The 21,457-nt window shown below is 43.5% G+C and overlaps 1 protein-coding gene and 1 long non-coding RNA gene across 2 annotated transcripts in view; one reads left to right on the top strand and one right to left on the bottom strand.

Moving 5' to 3' along the window:
- Nucleotides 1-21,457, bottom strand: part of LOC138642070 (ubiquitin-conjugating enzyme E2 E2) — a 311,858-nt gene that overhangs the window by 268,305 nt on the left and 22,096 nt on the right. The window contains exon 2 of the mRNA XM_069729987.1: nt 16,314-16,498. Coding sequence (XP_069586088.1) covers nt 16,314-16,489 — 176 coding nt within the window. The 5' untranslated portion in view covers nt 16,490-16,498. The remainder of the gene's footprint in view (nt 1-16,313; nt 16,499-21,457) is intronic.
- The window catches only part of LOC138642071 (uncharacterized), a 97,094-nt gene that overhangs the window by 60,400 nt on the left and 15,237 nt on the right, over nt 1-21,457 (top strand). The gene's annotated exons all lie outside the window — the stretch shown is intronic.

Genomic DNA, 21,457 nt, shown 5'->3' with positions numbered 1-21,457 from the left:
TGTCATCTGGCGCAATCCGGCACTAATACAAGTCTATGGGAAAGAAACCGGATCCGGCGGCAACATTCGTTTTTTTTTTTTTAAATTTAGCCGGATTGAGCCTGACAGCAAAAACCTGATGTGTGACAGTAGCCTAAGGTAGCATGTATAGGTTTGGGCACCCCTTTTCAAAATTACTTTTATTGTGAACAGATAAACAAGTTGAAGTGATCTACATTTTAAAAACTACAAAAAGGAAAATGGGACAATGCAAAAGATTGGGCACCCTTGAAGATCTGTGTGCTCAGATAACTTTGACCAAGGTTTCAGACCTCAATTAGCCTGTAAAGGGTTATGGCTTGTTCACTATCATCATTAGGAAAGGCCAGGTGATGTAAGCTTCCCAGCTTTATAAAAACCCAGACTACTCTAACCTTGTGCCAAAAACAGCAGCCATGGGTTATTTTAAGCAGGTGCATAGCACTCTGAAAATGAAAATGGTGGAGGCCCACAAAGCAGGAGAAGGCTATAAGAAGATAGCAAAGCGTTTTCAAGTTTCCTTTTCCTCAGTTCAAAACATAATTAAGAAATGGCAGCTAACCAGAACATTAGAGGTCAAGATAAGGTCTGGAAGACCAAGCAAAATTTCAGTGAGAGTTGCTCGTAGGATTAATAGAGAGGCAAAATCAGAACATCCGCTTGACTGCAAAACACTTTCAGAAAGATTTAGCAGACTCCGGAGTTGTGGTACATTGTTCTACTGTTCAGAGACAATTGCAGAAATATGGCCTTCATGGAAGAGTCATCAAAAGAAAATCTTCCCTGCAGGGTGCCCAAACTTTTGCACTGGTCCATTTCCTTTTTTTTTCCAATTTTAAAAAATGTCTATATATATATATTTTTTTATTTTTTTTTTTTCTTCCCTAAAATGCAAAGAATATGTGCCATCTTTAATTTTAGTCCTTTTACAGATTATTTCATCTTCAACTTGCTTAACTGTTCCCAATAATAGTATTATTGACCAGGGGTGCCCAAACTTTGAGGGTATGTGCACGTCAGGATTTCTTGCAGAAATTTTCCTGACAAAAACCGGACATTTCTGCCAGAAATCCGCATGCGTTTTTGTCCCGGTTTTTGACGTGTTTTTTGCGCGTTTTTTTCCCAAATGCATAGAATTGCGGGAAAAACAACGAAAATCCGCAACAATAATGAACATGCTCATTTTTTTTACCGCGATGCGTTTTTTAAGCGGAAGAAAACGCATCAATGTGCACAAAACATGCAGAATGCATTCTAAATTATAGAATGCATAATGTATGTGTTTTTAATGAATTTTTAATGAGTTTTTATAGCGTTTTTACCGCGAAAAAAACCTGAACGTATGCACATAGCCTGACATGTCACTGTATGTCTTCCTCCGAGTTTTAAGGTTTACGGGTCATTGTCAAGGGGACCACTGCTGCTTTCTTAGACCGATGGCCTAACGCTTCATTTACTAACTGGGATCGGCAGCTGTCGGCTAAAGGCAGATTCCCTATCAGAATGAGAGAACAACAGGATTACAGAAAGGGGTGGCGGAAAACTGGCATCTCCATTGGTTCCAACACTGATCAAAACTATTACCATGTTCAAAAGTGTGCAGTCACAAACTGAGAGGAGAGGCACCCGACAAAGCTACACTGATAGATTTGGGGAAGAAGGGAACAGTGCAGCTTGCAGTGTATGGAAATACTTGCAAGCTCCATTAAATAGTAATAAACTTGTCTATAAACGGCAGAAAAGGGATTAAAAGCAAACAATTGATGAAAAAGTAAGAAACAAGAACAATCATGATTTTGCTTATAATGGACTCCTCTTTTTTAAACCATTTTGTAATAATCAATAACTCATAACAATGTGTATCTAGATCATTCTATCTAGACATAAAATCAGAAAGATGCAGATATATGTACATATACAAATTGTTATGAAAACAATAGATTGTTATACAAAAGATGTTACTTAGCCAGATAGATACACGTTCACCTGGACAATAGCATACATGGTACGATATATAAATGGCATTTATAGCCGCACATGAAAAAATCTCGGTAGCATACAGCCGCTGCCTGGAGGAATCCAACAACATATGAAGGATGATAAATGAAGAGACAATGGCACAGCAGGTAGCGGTCTATGCTCCCAGCTGCTCTGTGCAGTGTTGCCCACAGAATTTTCTTTCTAATCAATCACATCATCATCACATCAGCGAGAAGGAGGCAAACAGTGTGCAAAGAGTGCGGTGAAGATTTCCATATATCAGGAATAATAAATAATTCTAGTAATACTTGTGGAGCTTTTTTCTGCTGAATTAGATTTTTTAGAATTCTAAATACATACCGTATATACTCGAGTATAAGCCGAGACCCCTAATTTTGCCACAAAAAACTGGGAAAACTTATTGACTCGAGTATAAGCCTAGGGAGGGAAATGCAGCAGTAACTGGTAAATTTCAAAAATAAAAAAATATACCAATATAAGTAAAATTAATTGAGACATCAGTAGGTTAAGTGTTTTTGAATATCCATATTGAATCAGGAGCCCCATATAATGCTCCATACAGTTCATGATGGACCTCATCAGATGCTCCATACAAAATACACCCCATATAATGCTCCATAAAGTTCATGATGGGCCCCATAAGTTGCTCCATATTAAAATATGCCCCATATAATGATGCATAAAAGGTTAATGATGGCCCCATAAGATGCTCCATAGATTATGCCCCATATAATGCTGCACAAAGGTTGATGGCCCCATAAGATGCTCCATAGAATATTATGCCCCATATAATGCTGCACAAAGGTTGATAGCCCCATAAGATGCTCCATAGAATATGCCCCATATAATGCTGCACAAAGGTTGATGGCCCCATAAGATGCTCCATAGAATATTATGCCCCATATAATGTTGCACAAAGGTTGATAGCCCCATAAGATGCTCCATAGAATATGCCCCATATAATGCTGCACAAAGTTTGATGTCCCAATAAGATGCTCCATAGAATATTATGCCCCATATAATGCTGCACAAAGGTTGATGGCCCCATAAGATGCTCCATAGATTATGCCCCATATAATGCTGCACAAAGGTTGATGGCCACATAAGGTGCTCCATAGCATATTATGCCCCGTATGCTGCTGCTGCGATTAAAAAAAAAAAAATGACATACTCACCTCTCATTGCTCAAGCCCCCGGCACTTGCGATATTCACCTGTCCCCGTTCCACTGCCACGCGCCGCTGTGTCTTCTGGGTCTCTGCAGTGACTGTTCAGGCAGAGGGCGCGCAATAACCACGTCATCGCGCCCTCTGACCTGAACGTCACAGCCAGAGGACGCGGAAGACAGAGCACAGTGGTGGAACGGGGACAGGTGAATATCGCATGGTTCACCCTCCCCCCGTCATACTCGCCATCCTGGCAAGGTCCCTGCATCTCCAATGCAATGGTCTCTGGCGCTGGCAGCTTGTTCCTGTGTTCAGCGGTCACATGGTACCGCTCATTAAAGTAATGAATATGCGCTCCACCTCTATAGGAGTGGAGTCGCGTCCATATTCATTACTTTAATGAGCGGTACCACGTGACCGCTGAACACAGGAACAGGCTGCCGGCGTCAGAGACAATCTGAGAAGCAGGGACCGTGCCGGGAGCAGGTGAGTATGATGTGACAGCCGACGCTCCTCCCCGCCGACCCCTTGGGACAATGACTCGAGTATAAGCCGAGAGGGGCACTTTTAGCCTAAAAAAAGGGAAGAAAATCACAGCTTATACGGGGTATATATATATACACACACACATATATATATATATATTATAGATTTTTAAATATGTTGTCTAGCAATCCTCAGTTTGTTATTAGTGCATCATATCCAAACCATATTCTGTACATAGAAGGAAGAATTGAAGAAAAATGAAACGTCCTACATTTATTAACAAAGGTGATATTTTAGATTTTCCCACATTATACCTGAACACAGTGCAATATCCGGCACCACCGGGAATGGAGAGAAGGCCATGCCTAAGCTCTCTCTCTATTCAATTCTTTAGGAGATTTTTTTTTTTTTAAATCACAGAACGCGTATTTTTTACAGATTTCAGAGCTACCATGCAAATGATCAGAGGGAAAGGTGCATGTCCAGCCAAATCTGCAAGACATTAAGCGTTATGCAGATATGCCATAAATGTCCCGAGTTGGGACAACCTCTTAAAGCCTCAGTCAGATGTCACTGATGTTTCTGATAAGCAAAATACGCTTTGATTTCCATCAATGTTTTTTATTCAATATTCATCAGCATTTCAGTTTTAACCATCAGAATTTCATCATTGGTTTTCTAGTATAAAAAATAAATTGCAAAGCTTCTTCTATGCAGTACAATGTTAATCACAGACACTAAATGGACAGCACACGGATAACATAGCTGGCTATCAGGGATCTTTTCTGTACCCATAGACTTGTATGGCTAATTATGGTATATGGCGCCAATCAAAAACAGATGCGTCTCCGTTAATAATTCCAGACCACGTGGTCCACAAAAAAATACGGTAAACAGCCAGAGACTATAATGGGTACGAGATTTAGCAGTGAAAAGCACATGTGATTCAAGGATGTCTGAATGACATCCTAAGGTCAGTTAGAAGAAAACCGACAGAAAAAGCTAAAAAACTAGTACTAAAACCACACAGCGAGTATAAGCCAGGATACACTGAAGATAAAACTACTAGTGATGAGCGAATGTGGTTAGATAAGGAGACATCTGAGCATGCTCGGGTGCTAGCCAGTGACTTTGGCGTGTTTGAAAAATAGGTTCGAGTCCCTGCGGATTCATGTTTCCTGGTTGCTCGACAGCAGCAACACATTGCCTGTTTGTTAGGTAATCCCTGCATGTGTTGCAGGTGTCGAACAGCCGCGAGACAAGAAGACGCAGGGGCTCAAACATATTATTCAAATATGCCAAAATCACTTGGGTAGCACCGGAGCATGCTGGGATAACACCTTATTAGAGCATGTTTGCTCATCACTAAAGACTGCGGCTAGCTACCGTAATCAATATATAAGAAAGCCTATAACAGAATACCATGCAAGTCCCTGAGGAAGCCATGTTTATTGGCAATATGCATGGACTATCCCTCCGCTACTTTTATATATTGATCTACTTTGATCAGTAGTTTTACGTTTATCGCTATTATTATTAAGGGCACAGCTTATCAAGGCCCAAGCTTCCTGGTGTACAATTTTGGGTACTTTTTAATAGTTTTTAGCCTGTTCTGACTATGTCTTTCATGCTGCCTTTCAAAAATAATCATGTTTTATGATAAACAACATCTTCTTTGTATATGTCGGGGAGGAGAGGTTTATCTTAAAATAGCACAATGATTCATTCAGGAGTCCGTTTTTCACATACGTGTCCTAATCTATCCATGCTTTTCACGGATGGAACAAGCACCCATTATGGCGCTGTTCACACGTCCGTGCTTTCTATATACCGTGTGTCCGCAAAAAGAAAATCATTCTTGATCCGAGTCCCAGATCAAAATCACCTGTACAAGGGTCTGTGAAAAGCACAGAACGCACACGGAGGCCATCCGTGGGGTGTCTGTTTTTAAAATTGCACTTGGTAAAAGCTCTGCAATTTATTCACTTACTTATTTTGCATACTAGAAAATCACTGAGGTAAAGCGGACACGATGACCAAACACTGATGAAATCCTGATCCAAAACACTGATGAAAATCTGTCCATGCTTCAATGTACAAGAAAACTCACGGACGTCTGAGTGAGGCCTATGAATACAGCAGCTGTGACAAGTTCTGCCACTAAACAAAATCCATGGTCATTTTTTACACTTTGTATACCCCATGATAAATGTCTCTGATACTACAGACAAGATGTCTTCCAGCACTGACCCCTCACACATCTGCTCCAGCATTTGTATGATAAAACCCTACTGTGAGACATTAGCGCGCTGTACAGCTGCGACTAGTAAGCCAGCGGCCGGGAGAGACACAATTCATAGGTGCCGCAGCTGTGTGATGAATGACAACTCACCAGAGATGCTTTGGGGCCTACTTCTGTGAGGATAGAACACATAAATGTGGCACATACAAGATATACTGACATAGGTGGACGAGGTACACTGACAAGGGTGGGCAAGACACACTGACATAGGTGGGCAAGATACACTGACAGGTGGGCAAGACACACTGACATAGGTGGACAGGACACACTGACATAGGTGGACAGGATACACTGACATAGGGGGACAAGATACACTGACATAGGGGGACAGGACACACTGACATAGGTGGACGAGGTACACTGACAAGGGTGGGCAAGACACACTGACATAGGTGGACAGGATACACTGACATAGGTGGACAGGACACACTGACATAGGTGGACAGGATACACTGACATAGGTGGACGAGGTACACTGACAAGGGTGGGCAAGACACACTGACATAGGTGGACAGGATACACTGACATAGGTGGACAGGATACACTGACATAGGTGGACAGGACACACTGACATAGGTGGACAGGACACACTGACATAGGTGGACAGGACACACTGACATAGGTGGACAGGATACACTGACATAGGGGGACAAGATACACTGACATAGGGGGACAGGACACACTGACATAGGGGGACAAGATACACTGACATAGGTGGACAGGATACACTGACATAGGGGGACAAGATACACTGACATAGGGGGACAGGACACACTGACATAGGTGGACGAGGTACACTGACAAGGGTGGGCAAGACACACTGACATAGGTGGACAGGATACACTGACATAGGTGGACAGGACACACTGACATAGGTGGACAGGATACACTGACATAGGTGGACGAGGTACACTGACAAGGGTGGGCAAGACACACTGACATAGGTGGACAGGATACACTGACATAGGTGGACAGGACACACTGACATAGGTGGACAGGATACACTGACATAGGTGGACGAGGTACACTGACAAGGGTGGGCAAGACACACTGACATAGGTGGACAGGATACACTGACATAGGTGGACAGGATACACTGACATAGGGGGACAGGACACACTGACATAGGTGGACAGGATACACTGACATAGGTGGACAGGACACACTGACATAGGTGGACAGGACACACTGACATAGGTGGACAGGACACACTGACATAGGTGGACAGGATACACTGACATAGGGGGACAAGATACACTGACATAGGGGGACAGGACACACTGACATAGGTGGACGAGGTACACTGACAAGGGTGGGCAAGACACACTGACATAGGTGGACAGGATACACTGACATAGGTGGACAGGACACACTGACATAGGTGGACAGGATACACTGACATAGGTGGACGAGGTACACTGACAAGGGTGGGCAAGACACACTGACATAGGTGGACAGGATACACTGACATAGGTGGACAGGATACACTGACATAGGTGGACAGGACACACTGACATAGGTGGACAGGACACACTGACATAGGTGGACAGGACACACTGACATAGGTGGACAGGATACACTGACATAGGGGGACAAGATACACTGACATAGGGGGACAGGACACACTGACATAGGTGGACGAGGTACACTGACAAGGGTGGGCAAGACACACTGACATAGGTGGACAGGATACACTGACATAGGTGGACAGGACACACTGACATAGGTGGACAGGATACACTGACATAGGTGGACGAGGTACACTGACAAGGGTGGGCAAGACACACTGACATAGGTGGACAGGATACACTGACATAGGTGGACAGGATACACTGACATAGGGGGACAGGACACACTGACATAGGTGGACAGGATACACTGACATAGGTGGACAGGACACACTGACATAGGTGGACAGGACACACTGACATAGGTGGACAGGACACACTGACATAGGTGGACAGGATACACTGACATAGGGGGACAAGATACATTGACATAGGGGGACAGGATACACTGTCATAGGTGGGCAGGATACACTGACATAGGTGGACAGGACACACTGACATAGGTGGACAGGACACACTGACATAGGTGGACAGGATACACTGACATAGGTGGACGAGGTACACTGACAAGGGTGGGCAAGACACACTGACATAGGTGGACAGGATACACTGACATAGGTGGACAGGATACACTGACATAGGTGGACGAGGTACACTGACAAGGGTGAGCAAGACACACTGACATAGGTGGACAGGATACACTGACATAGGGGGACAGGATACACTGACATAGGTGGACAGGACACACTGACATAGGTGGACAGGACACACTGACATAGGTGGACAGGACACACTGACATAGGTGGACAGGATACACTGACATAGGGGGACAAGATACATTGACATAGGGGGACAGGATACACTGTCATAGGTGGGCAGGATACACTGACATAGGTGGACAGGATACACTGACATAGGGGGACAGGATACACTGACATAGGGGGACAGGATACACTGACATATGGGGACAGGATACACTGACATAGGGGGACAGGATACACTGACATAGGTGGACAGGATACACTGACATAGGGGGACAGGATACACTGACATAGGTGGACAGGATACACTGACATAGGTGGACAGGATACACTGACATAGGGGGACAGGATACACTGACATAGGGGGACAAGATACATTGACATAGGGGGACAGGATACACTGTCATAGGTGGGCAGGATACACTGACATAGGTGGACAGGACACACTGACATAGGTGGACAGGATACACTGACATAGGTGGACGAGGTACACTGACAAGGGTGGGCAAGACACACTGACATAGGTGGACAGGATACACTGACATAGGTGGACAGGATACACTGACATAGGTGGACGAGGTACACTGACAAGGGTGAGCAAGACACACTGACATAGGTGGACAGGATACACTGACATAGGGGGACAGGATACACTGACATAGGTGGACAGGACACACTGACATAGGTGGACAGGACACACTGACATAGGTGGACAGGACACACTGACATAGGTGGACAGGATACACTGACATAGGGGGACAAGATACATTGACATAGGGGGACAGGATACACTGTCATAGGTGGGCAGGATACACTGACATAGGTGGACAGGATACACTGACATAGGGGGACAGGATACACTGACATAGGGGGGACAGGATACACTGACATATGGGGACAGGATACACTGACATAGGGGGACAGGATACACTGACATAGGTGGACAGGATACACTGACATAGGGGGACAGGATACACTGACATAGGTGGACAGGATACACTGACATAGGTGGACAGGATACACTGACATAGGTGGACAGGATACACTGACATAGGGGGACAAGATACATTGACATAGGGGGACAGGATACACTGTCATAGGTGGGCAGGATACACTGACATAGGTGGACAGGACACACTGACATAGGTGGACAGGATACACTGACATAGGTGGACGAGGTACACTGACAAGGGTGGGCAAGACACACTGACATAGGTGGACAGGATACACTGACATAGGTGGACAGGATACACTGACATAGGTGGACGAGGTACACTGACAAGGGTGAGCAAGACACACTGACATAGGTGGACAGGATACACTGACATAGGGGGACAGGATACACTGACATAGGTGGACAGGACACACTGACATAGGTGGACAGGACACACTGACATAGGTGGACAGGACACACTGACATAGGTGGACAGGATACACTGACATAGGGGGACAAGATACATTGACATAGGGGGACAGGATACACTGTCATAGGTGGGCAGGATACACTGACATAGGTGGACAGGATACACTGACATAGGGGGACAGGATACACTGACATAGGGGGACAGGATACACTGACATATGGGGACAGGATACACTGACATAGGGGGACAGGATACACTGACATAGGTGGACAGGATACACTGACATAGGGGGACAGGATACACTGACATAGGTGGACAGGATACACTGACATAGGTGGACAGGATACACTGACATAGGGGGACAGGATACACTGACATAGGGGGACAGGATACACTGACATAGGGGGACAGGATACACTGACATATGGGGACAGGATACACTGACATAGGGGGACAGGATACACTGACATAGGTGGACAGGATACACTGACATAGGGGGACAGGATACACTGACATAGGGGGACAGGATACACTGACATAGGGGGACAGGATACACTGACATAGGGGGACAGGATACACTGACATAGGGGGACAGGATACACTGACATAGGGGGACAGGATACACTGACATAGGTGGACAGGATACACTGACATAGGGGGACAGGATACACTGACATAGGGGGACAGGATACACTGACATAGGGGGACAGGATACACTGACATAGGGGGACAGGATACACTGACATATGGGGACAGGATACACTGACATAGGGGGACAGGATACACTGACATAGGTGGACAGGATACACTGACATAGGGGGACAGGATACACTGACATAGGTGGACAGGATACACTGACATAGGGGGACAGGATACACTGACATTACGTGGACAGCATACATTGACATAGGGGGACACGTACGATCTCCTGTCCATGGGATTAACAGTTTATGAGGACAACTATATTGTCAAAACACTATAAAACCTACATGTTCACCACAAAAGTCTAACTGGCTCATCTATGAAAATGGCTTATAAAGATTTGTGCCTGAAACAGGCAGGTAAAGCATACAATGTCCTAATTCAGTTGCTGTGTGAGGGCAGGTGGCCATTGCTGTCATAGATGACATCTTTGAACTTCAAGGGGCTTTCCGCTTTATTTTAACAAGTGTGTTGGGGACATGATTATTAATATAAGTATTACAGGCTATCCTCCTTTGTGAAGTGTTACAGATTTATTTGTGCAGTCTTCCCTACAGGCAGCATAGGCCTGTACAGGCAGCTACTCTGCTCAAAATGGCTGCCGAGAGAGGAGCATGTGACCGAACCTGTCCATCAGCCTCCTCCAATAGAAATACAGGTTTCCCATGTACAGTGTGTTTCTGCTGGATTAGACTGGTCAGATGCTCCTCCATGAGCGACGGCCACAGGAGAACGTGGTGAAAGGTGCACTAACAAGTCCGAGAGAAGAACCTATGATACTTATTAGTGATGAGCGAGTGTACTCGTTGCTCGGGTGACCTCCGAGTATTTATGACTGCTCGGAGATGTAGTTTTCATTGGGGTAGCTGAATGATTTACAGCTACTAGTCTGCTTGATTACATGTGGGGATTCCCTAGCAACCAGGCAACCCCCACATGTACTCAGCCTGGCTATTAGCTGTAAATTTATTTGCTGCCGTGATTAAAACAATCTCCGAGCAGTCATAAATACTCGGAGGTCACCCGAGCGTGCTCGGCAAAACCGGTGCAACGAGTACACTCACTCATCACTAATACTTATATATTAGTAAGGTTCATACTGAAAGTCAATTTCCATACAGAAAATATCAGAGTTGTTACATATATACATTGCCGTTACTGTATTACACTGTGGATTTGCCATTGGAAAATGTGCGTGGAAAATCCGCAACATGTGAACGTAGCCTAATGGGGCCGAAAGTTATAACTAGTGTTGAGCGATACCGTCCGATACTTGAAAGTATCGGTATCGGATAGTATCGGCCGATACCCGAAAAATATCGGATATCGCCGATACCGATATCCGATACCAATACAAGTCAATGGGACATCAAGTATCGGAAGGTATTCTCATGGTTCCCAGGGTCTGAAGGAGAGGAAACTCTCCTTCAGGCCCTGGGATCCATAGGGATGTGTAAAATAAAGAATTAAAATAAAAAATATTGATATATTTACCTCTCCGGCGGCCCCTGAACTCAGCGCGGGTAACCGGCAGGCTTCTTTGTTCAAAATCAGCACTTTTAGGACCTGAGAAACACGTCCCGGCTTCTGATTGGTCGCGGGCCGCCCATGTGACCGGCACGCGACCAATCACAAGCCGCGACGCCACCGCAAGCTATTAACGCGCTCATTTTTAAAAATGAGCGCGTTAATGGCTTTCAAATACGTAGCGGCTTGTGATTGGTCGCGTAGCCGCGACCAATCACAAGCCGCGACGTCACCGCAAGCTATTAACGCGCTCATTTTTAAAATGGGCGGCCCGCGACCAATCAGAAGCCGGGACGTGATTCTCAGGTCCTAAAAGCGCTGATTTTGAACAAAGAAGCCTGCCGGTTACCCGCGCTGAGTTCAGGGGCCGCCGGAGAGGTAAATATATCAATATTTTTTATTTTAATTCTTTATTTTACACATCTCTATGTATCCGATACCGATACCCGATACCACAAAAGTATCGGATCTCGGTATCGGAATTCCGATACCGCAAGTATCGGCCGATACCCGATACTTGCGGTATCGGAATGCTCAACACTAGTTATAACCATAGACTCACTTTTGAAATTAATGAGGGTTGTTCTTGTGTCCTCCGGCAAACAAGTATATGGAGATACCGGTATGTCTCAATTCCAACTGTCCACCCCTCACTTCGTACCGGCTACCAGTCTGCGTCTACTTAGAATGGTACAACTACAACAAAGACGACCACATAACAACCCACGCACATGTCCTCTGACTTAAAAGAAAACTAGAAAATGCACAAAACTAAAAAAAAAAAAAATGCAAATGATGAATTGGGACCAACTGTTTAAAAGGGGTTGTCCAGGTTTGGCATGAAAGTTTGTAGTCACTCGATGTGACTGCAGACTTGTGAATTCTCACAGCGCTTAATGTCAGTATTCTCCCATGCCTGCAACATGAGTGCGCGGTCATATGACTGCAAATATAAGATATGCATACTCGCGGCGACATACCGACTAGACGTGTGAGACCACACACGTCTAGTGGGAATGTGGTTGTAAGTATGCATAAATACTGTACTTGCGGACACGTGACTGACGCAAGTACGGGAGAATACTCAGAGCACATTGTGAGGATTTAAAGGTCTGTAGTCGCATAGAGTGACTGCAGACTTTCGAGCAAACCCTGGCCTTTAAGGATCTTGCAGAAATTGCTACAGACTAAGAGTGAGGACACATATTTCTTGTTTGATGTAAACATTAATTTCTAGGTTTAGCGTTCCATTAAGATATAATATGAAGTGGCTTTGCAGGCAGTAGACAAGCACAGATAAGCATTAAATAAAAAAATGAGTATGGTAAATTAAATTTAGGAAATAGACAATGTAACACTAACTAAAATATAGCATCGATGAAAAAAGACTGATGAAACAATTTAAATAAATCTAGCCCATACATCTTGAAAACATAAACCATATTACACTTCTGCGCTCATAGCAAAGCATGCATTGAAACGATGTAAAGACAATTGTATTTTTTATGCTGCTTTTGGTTTTATTTTTACTTTTTATTTTACAAAAGCCTCCTCAGTTAATTACAATAAAAGGAGTCTGTATTCCTGCGCACGCTCTTGTTGCGCCAAGTGTACGAGATAACACTTGGAGAACGTTCTTGCTGCTCTGACATTATACATTTGCCAGTAATGGTTACACTGCAGCAGGCCGCTTCACTGAAAATGCAAAATCCCCTGGTGTTTCTAGCGAGTTGCTAAACATTCAGATCAGCCAGCACACACCCTGAAGACTCCATGAGAACATCTGCTCCCTCCTAGTATTTCCCTATAAATCAACAGTGTGGGGGTTATTTACTACCATGGGTATAGAAGAGCAGTTACCAAGAGCAGACAGCCAGGTCCATCATTTCACATGCTCCCCACCCGAATATCTGACGTCTGAGAAGCCTCGTTGTAATCATCCTACTCTACTCCTTAACGGCATGGTGACATAACCTACCTCCTAATTACCCCATGTCATTATCCTACTCTACTCCTTAACGTCATGGTGACATAACCTACCTCCTAATTACCCCATGTCATTATCCTACTCTACTCCTTAACGGCATGGTGACATAACCTACCTCCTAATTACCCCATGTCATTATCCTACTCTACTCCTTAACGTCATGGTGACATAACCTACCTCCTAATTATCCCAGGTTATTATCCTACCCTAACCTACCTCCTAATTATCCCAGGTTATTATCCTACCCTAACCTACCTCCTAATTATCCCAGGTTATTATCCTACCCTACTCCTTAACGGCATGGTGACATAACCTACCTTCTAATTACCCCATGTCATTATCCTACTCTACTCCTTAACGTCATGGTGACATAACCTACCTCCTAATTATCCCAGGTTATTATCCTACCCTAATCCTTAACGGCATGGTGACATAACCTACCTTCTAATTACCCCATGTCATTATCCTACTCTACTCCTTAACGTCATGGTGACATAACCTACCTCCTAATTACCCCATGTTAAATCAACGTTTCTTAAGGAGAAATCATTAATATGGAGGACATGGTGGATAATGGTCTCATTCCTTGTCCCTCTTCTAAAATCTAGATTTCAAGTTAACAGTCAATCATAACATTTTAGACTTCAGATAAAAGTTTGACCGGTTTCACAAGTTGAACATTCACAGCCCAAGTACAGACCGTGATTTCCGGGCTGGTCACAGTTCTCCTTTCCCAAACTCAATAAACCCATAGTCTATGAAGTTGTGGAGCTCTGGGCAAGTGACCCACAGCCGGTCTCAACATTGCGGTCCATACTTGGGCGTGTAAGCTTGGCCTCAAAAGGAAATAGATTATACTAATTTCATCAAGTGATGGTTAGTATATACATTAGGATGTGACTCCCACTGATCCTTAAAATGAAAGGGCTTTCAAGGTGGGTTTAGCTCTGCAGGACCTCTACTGTTATTTCCATGCACAAGAGCGATCCTGGCCCTCTAAGTCAAAAGCCAGCTCCCTGGATCTCCAACGTGTTGAGAAAAACCATCAACTGGACACAGCATTTCACTGTTATTTTTAAGATTGGTGGGACCCCAGCAGGTCTCCAATGAACCCAAGCATTTCTACTGACCACAACCTAAACTAATATAGAAACTTTCTCATTTTCACCTGAAGAAAACTTTTACAATGTTGGGTAATTATCGTAAAAAGGAAAATGATAAAGAAAATTAATTAAAAAGTACACATTCACCAGAGTTGAATAAAAGATTTGTGTGCATCAAGAAAAAAAAATACCAAAAAATAAGTATGGAATAAATAAAGATATGCTGTCTCAGGAAATGAGTTTTAGAACCCATTCAAATAAGGGTTAAAAATGTAATTTAAGAAAAAAAAAAAATTGTAAGATACTGTATATACTCGAGTATAAGCCGAGAATTTCAGCCCATTTTTTTAGGCTGAAATTGCCCCTCTCGGCTTATACTCAAGTCATACCCAGGGGTCGGCAGGGGATGGGGAGCAGCAGCTGTCTAATATTCCCCGGCGCGCACTAACAGAGTCATTGCGCCCTCTGACCTGAGCGCCAGTGCAGAAGACGGGGAAGATGCAGTGGCGCCGGCGGTGGAACGGGGAGCAGGTGAATATCGCGCACTGCGTTATACTCACCTGCTCCTGGCGCGGTCCCTACACGTCTGTTCCCTGGAGCTGACAGCTTGTTCCTGTAGTGAGCGGTCACATGGTATCGCTCATTACAGTAATGAATATGGACTCCACTCCCATAGGGAGTTTTTCGTGGCAAAATTAAGGGGGTCGGCTTATACTCGGTTCAGCTTATACTCGAGTATATATGGTAATTATCTTTTAAATCTGCTGGTGGTCAAGTGTCTGTCAGATGAGGGATACACAGCGAGAGAAAGTGACTCCTGGTAAAGTCACCCCGAACATGCAAATTAAAGGACTTGGAAATGAAACATTATACGATGTAAAATTATTATAATATATCACTGCATCAGCAAAAGTGCTCCTTTCTCTCCTGATGGCACAACCACAGGGCTTGTCACTTAACTGTGCAAGTCACCTAAGGGGCAAAGTTGCCTATATGAGCAGATATTTAACCTTCATACAAATAATAATCCTTGTGGGAACAGTAATGTCATTCCTACCAGGCAACCTGTATAAGTAATATAACAACAATGTCTAAATAAATAATAATAATAATAATAACAACAAAAAAACACAACTCAATTTGCAGATGAGTTTTAAGCTATAGAGATAAAGGTTCTTCAATTAAGACTATTGACGGTCTTCACTGACGAACCTTTATCTCTGCCCAATGGAAAAGTAACAGTCACTGTACATTAACGGAGATTCTTATGTGTGATCTCCAATGTCTGACTATACCGTACAGTGGTAGGATTACTGAGGAATAGCTCACCTTTTGGCACTCGTGGACAGTTTGGCAGCTGTTTTGCTGGATATCTTCCCTTCTTTCTTCTTGGGTTGAACCTTTTCCCGCTCTTGCTCATTTTGAACACCTTCCCGTTGGTCTCCGTCAGAGCTTCCTCCACTAGTGCTTGGGCTATCATCCACCCTTTGACCTTCGGTTGACATTTTCAGGTTCTACAAGGTAAAATACATAAAATATTCACAACAGAAAACAAACGTAAATGTGTTCTGATAAACAAGAGGGGCATAAAACAGCTCAGTTAACTTTTATTTGTATCTGCACTGCAACCGTAATGCCTTCAGTTTTCATGTTCAATTTTTCAATTTCATTTTCAGGCAGATTACAATAAAATATAGTTGATAAACACAATGAAAAAAACACCAATAGCTTAAAACACATAAAACTATACCCATCGCATTACTTTCTGCTGGTTCCTACTAGCGTCAGTCTACAATGCTTTTGAGCATGTATCACTAATAGCTCAGCTTTGTGAAATATTATTTGTATAACAAAATAAACACACAATACAAAAATGGTTTATTGTTATCTGATGAATGGGAATGCCTCTGAAAACAGATATTTTCTAGATAATAAAATCTATTCTTCGTTATGAAGTGCTAGAACCCTGTTTGGACTATTTGTTTTGGGGTTTTTTGCCAAATAAATAATTAATATTTCACATTTCTAAATGCCTGATCCTAAAGACAATCAGTCACCAAACTATTAATATGGGCACACAGGCTATAGAATTGCTGAAAACAGACTTTAAAGGGACAGCACAAAATAACTGTTCAAACCAAGCTCAGGCACTCAAGGCACCCTTGGAGTGGCCAAATTTTAAGCTCCAGATTTCCACCTACTTCTGTCCCTCCATGTCTTTTATAGAGCCAGAAAAAGGCCAGAGCTAGATAGAAAACAAATAAGGAGGAAGGTGCACTTCAATGTTTGGCCACACCAAGGGTGCACTTCAATGTTTGGCCACACCAAGGGTGCACCGTGTGCTTGTACTTGGTTTGAACAGTCCCATTAAGCACAATGCAGTTGTGGCGTATCACAACCTGACAAGGTGAGAACCTTTCTTTCCATCCATCTCAATAGCCCTGATGTTATCACCCAAAGTGACGCTCTGATTTTTTTTTGTATGAGCTGATACATCATAATGGCTTTGTTTTGGATTTATGATGCAAATTCAAAAGAACTCTGGAAAATATCAAAATAGTGAATGCAACTCCGTCCTGTATCGTAAGAACATTATAACATAAGTAATTTAACATTGCACATTTTTTATATTAAGAGTATAATGATGGTGAAAAGAATATATGCTAAAGGGGGGTTGGAATAGTGTGATCTGGTGGCTGCTGATTACTTATTATGAAGATGGGGATTTGTCTGCTGCTTCTCAACCACTACATTCACCAAATACTCCTATGCTACTACTCCTCTGTGTCACTGCACAGATTTAAAGGGTTAAGGAGACACAATCCAGGATTACAAAAGCAGGGCTGCTATCGGTCTTCTACAAAGAGCGCCACTGTTCTTCCACGATTTGTGGTATTGCAGTTCAGATCCATTGACTTTAGGGGGAATTTGTCACAAGTTTTTTTACTACCTCATCTGACAGCAGCATGATGCAGGAAAAGAGAAGCTGTATCCAACCATATATCACTTAGTTTACTGGGTGCAGCAGGTCTGACAAGTTTTTAGATTTAGTAATGCAACAGAGCTGAGAAAGTTGCCCCCGCCCACACCAGGCTCTCAGTGTACACAGTCTATAGAAAGCGAGCTGCTTATTACAGAAGGGGGCGGAGTCAGACTTGGAAGCATGTGCCTGCTAGTCCCAGCAATCTTAATCAAGTGATTAAACCTTCCGTCTAAGTAAACAGCACACAGCTTGACCTGTGATACATCGCTGAATTCAGTGTTTTAACCCCTACCTTATGCTGCCCTCAGATTACAAAGCAAAAACCTACTGACACATTCCCTTTAAGGCTACTTTCACACTAGCGTCGTATGACGCACGTCCCAATGCGTCGTTTTGGAGAAAAAACGCATCCTGCAAAATTACTTGTAGGATGCATTTTTTCTCCATAGACTAACATTAGCGACGCTTTGCCACACGTCGCAACCGTCGTGCGACGGTTGCGTCGTGTTGTGGCGGACCGTCGGCACCAAAAAACGTTGCATGTAACGTTTTTTGGTGCGTTGTGTTCGCCATTTCCAACCGCGCATGCGCGGCCGGAACTCCGCCCCCTCCTCCCCGCAGCTCAGAATGGGGCAGCGGATGCGTTGGAAAAATGCATCCGCTGCCCCCGTTGTGCGGCGCTTCCACAGTATGCGTCGGTACGTCGACCCGACGCACTGCGACGGGCCGAGTACAACGCTAGTGTGAAAGTAGCCTAATGGCGATAATATGCAATTCCAGACACAAATCAAGGACAGCCTTGTTTTTCTCATCCTGGACAGTTCCTTTAACTCACCAATCCTATGAAACAAAAAAAAAAAAAATCACCTTTGTATTGCAAGCGAGCATTCTCGGAGACGTAATGACAGTCATCCTACTCCTGTCCTCTCATTATTCAAGCTGTTAAGAGATTGCGATACCGTAGTTATCTCTCCGGCTCACTATGGTAAATTCTAATGCAGCCGCAGCCCCGAATATCACCCTGGCAGGAAATCATCCTCCTTCATTAGATCGTGGAGGGGAAATGGTGGAGGCACCGTGTTATGTACTGTTTACGGAGGATCAGCACAGACAATGTATATTTATAGGTCTCTGCATAGGTTTTCTCATCTGGGCTATGTGTTTGATTGCTAGATGCAGAATTGTAGGTTCACCCTTCACTAATGGACGACGATGTGCATAAATAGCAGTTCCCTGTTTGGTCCCTTTGGAAGCGGAAACTCTGATAATAAAGTAGGGAATTAGGGGAAATTGAATACCCCTGAGGCTTCTCTGTCAGCTCATCGGCAGCCTACACAAGGTTTTATATGGCAAAATACTAGTAAATTACTAGTTATGGGTTGTATTGGCTTCAGAAGGGGGTCTTTAACCCCTTAACATCCAATGACGGATATATTCGACATTGGACGCCTCCCCGTTTGGTGCAGGTTCCGGTGATGAGCCCGCACCTTTTCTGACCCATGACAGGTGATCTGATCAGCTCTCAGGTGCCCCTAACAGCCGCGGGTAGAATTGTGATCCACCCGCGGCTGTTAACATGTTAAATGCCGCTGTCAAACTGATAGCCGGCATGTAACATGCACGCGCAGGAAGCGCGTCATTAACCCCGCCCATTGGTGCACGTGTCACATGACCGCAGGCCGCCGATGGGTTGGCATGATAACGCTCATAGCAAGTGAGCATTTCTGCAACACTGAGTAGGGCTGTGTTCCTGCTCTATGCAGCACAGGTAATTGGATAACCACAGCTTCTTGTCTCCCATGGAGACTGTTGAAGCAAGTAAAAAAAGTTTTTAAAAATATTAAAATAATAAAAAAATAAAACTTCAAATCACCCACGATTCGCCCCATTCAAAATAACACAATTAAAAAAATTTAAAAATACACACATATGATATAATAGCGTTCACAATCGCTTGATCTATCAATATACGAAAAGAATTAGTCCAATCGCCGAATGGCGTAGCGAGAAAAAAAAATCAAAAAGCCAAAATAAGGGTTTTTTAATCGCTGCAACATTGCAATAAAATACAATAACAAGCGATCAAAAGAACGTATCTGCACCAAAATGGTATCAATAAAAACATCAGCTCGACGCACAAAAAACAAGCCCTCACTCGACCCCAGATCCTGAAAAATGGAGATGCTATGGGTCTCAGAATATGGCGACTTTTTTTTTTTTTTTTTTTGGACATACTTTGTATTTTTTTTTTACCACTTAAAAAAGAACCTAGAAATGTTTGGCATCAACTCGTATTGACCTGGAGAATCATATTGGCAGGTCAGTCTTAGCATTTAGTGAACATTGTACAAAAAAAAACATATATATTGTGGAATTGCACTTTTTTGCAATTTCACCGCACTTTAACATTTTTTTTCCCATTTTCCCAGTACACGATCTGGTAAAGTCAATGGTGTTGTTCAAAAGTACAACTCGTCCCGTAGAAAACAAGGGCTCACATGGCCATTGACCAAAAAATAACATAGGTAAGTTATGGTTCTGGGAAGAAGGGGAGCAAAAAAAAAAAAATGGAAACACAAAAAACGGAAATACCCCTGGTTCTTAAGGGGTTAGGTACAATTTAACGATCAAGCTGTATTCGTGAGTGAGGGTGGGGGCCAATATCACGGTCTATTACATGTTCCAGCTCTGCGCTATTCTAGACCATTGTACTTCCAACTCTTCTGTTCCAGAACGCCCGTCCCAGCTCTTGTAGGTGCCAGGTCCCACCTTCCCCAGCTCTTGTATGTGACCCCTCTCCAGATCTGCGGAGTTCCCAGCTCCTCCCTTGGCTTTGCCCCATATCGCACACCTTTTTCAGCTGTTTTATGCTCCTTCAGCTTTCTTATGTGCCAAACACAACACATTCAGATGAGGTGTATAACATTCACTATTGGGGAGAAATAAGTACGGTACATACATTCCCTCTAATGGAAAATAAAACTTTTTAAAAGTCTCTAAAAGGAGTAGAAATGGTGCACAATACTCTCAGCCTGTATTATTCCTGCTGGGTATTTCCCCAGGGAACATTCAATGGGGCGAGTCTGCAGGCAGTCTGAACACTTCTTGGACAGAGTTCACAAGTTGCTTTTTGCAGCGTTTTGTTTGTTTTGTTTTTTATGCAAATTTTCATCTGCTTTCACATTACCAGCAAAGTTTATGCAATTCCAGAAATCTCATGCACAGCTTGTTTTTTTTTTCCTGACTTTTGCCAAAGAGCTGTGTTTTTGCAGAATGCCACTTTTATCAGCATTTCACCCAGTGAAAGCTATGGGTAGTGCAAAAAACGCAGGTATCAGGTTTTGCTGCATTTTTGGTGCCAAAACCTGATGAAGTTGAATCAGATTTTTGTTTTTATGCACTAATCTTTATAAGCACGCACAAGAGACAAATGTTACCTAACGAAAAAGCAGCAAAAACTACTTTTTGTAAGCAGGTTAAGGCTCTGTGC

The sequence above is a fragment of the Ranitomeya imitator genome, chromosome 6 (genome assembly GCF_032444005.1).
Source record: "Ranitomeya imitator isolate aRanImi1 chromosome 6, aRanImi1.pri, whole genome shotgun sequence".
NCBI classification, from domain to species: domain Eukaryota; kingdom Metazoa; phylum Chordata; class Amphibia; order Anura; family Dendrobatidae; genus Ranitomeya; species Ranitomeya imitator.
This window is presented reverse-complemented; position numbering and strand designations above follow the sequence as displayed.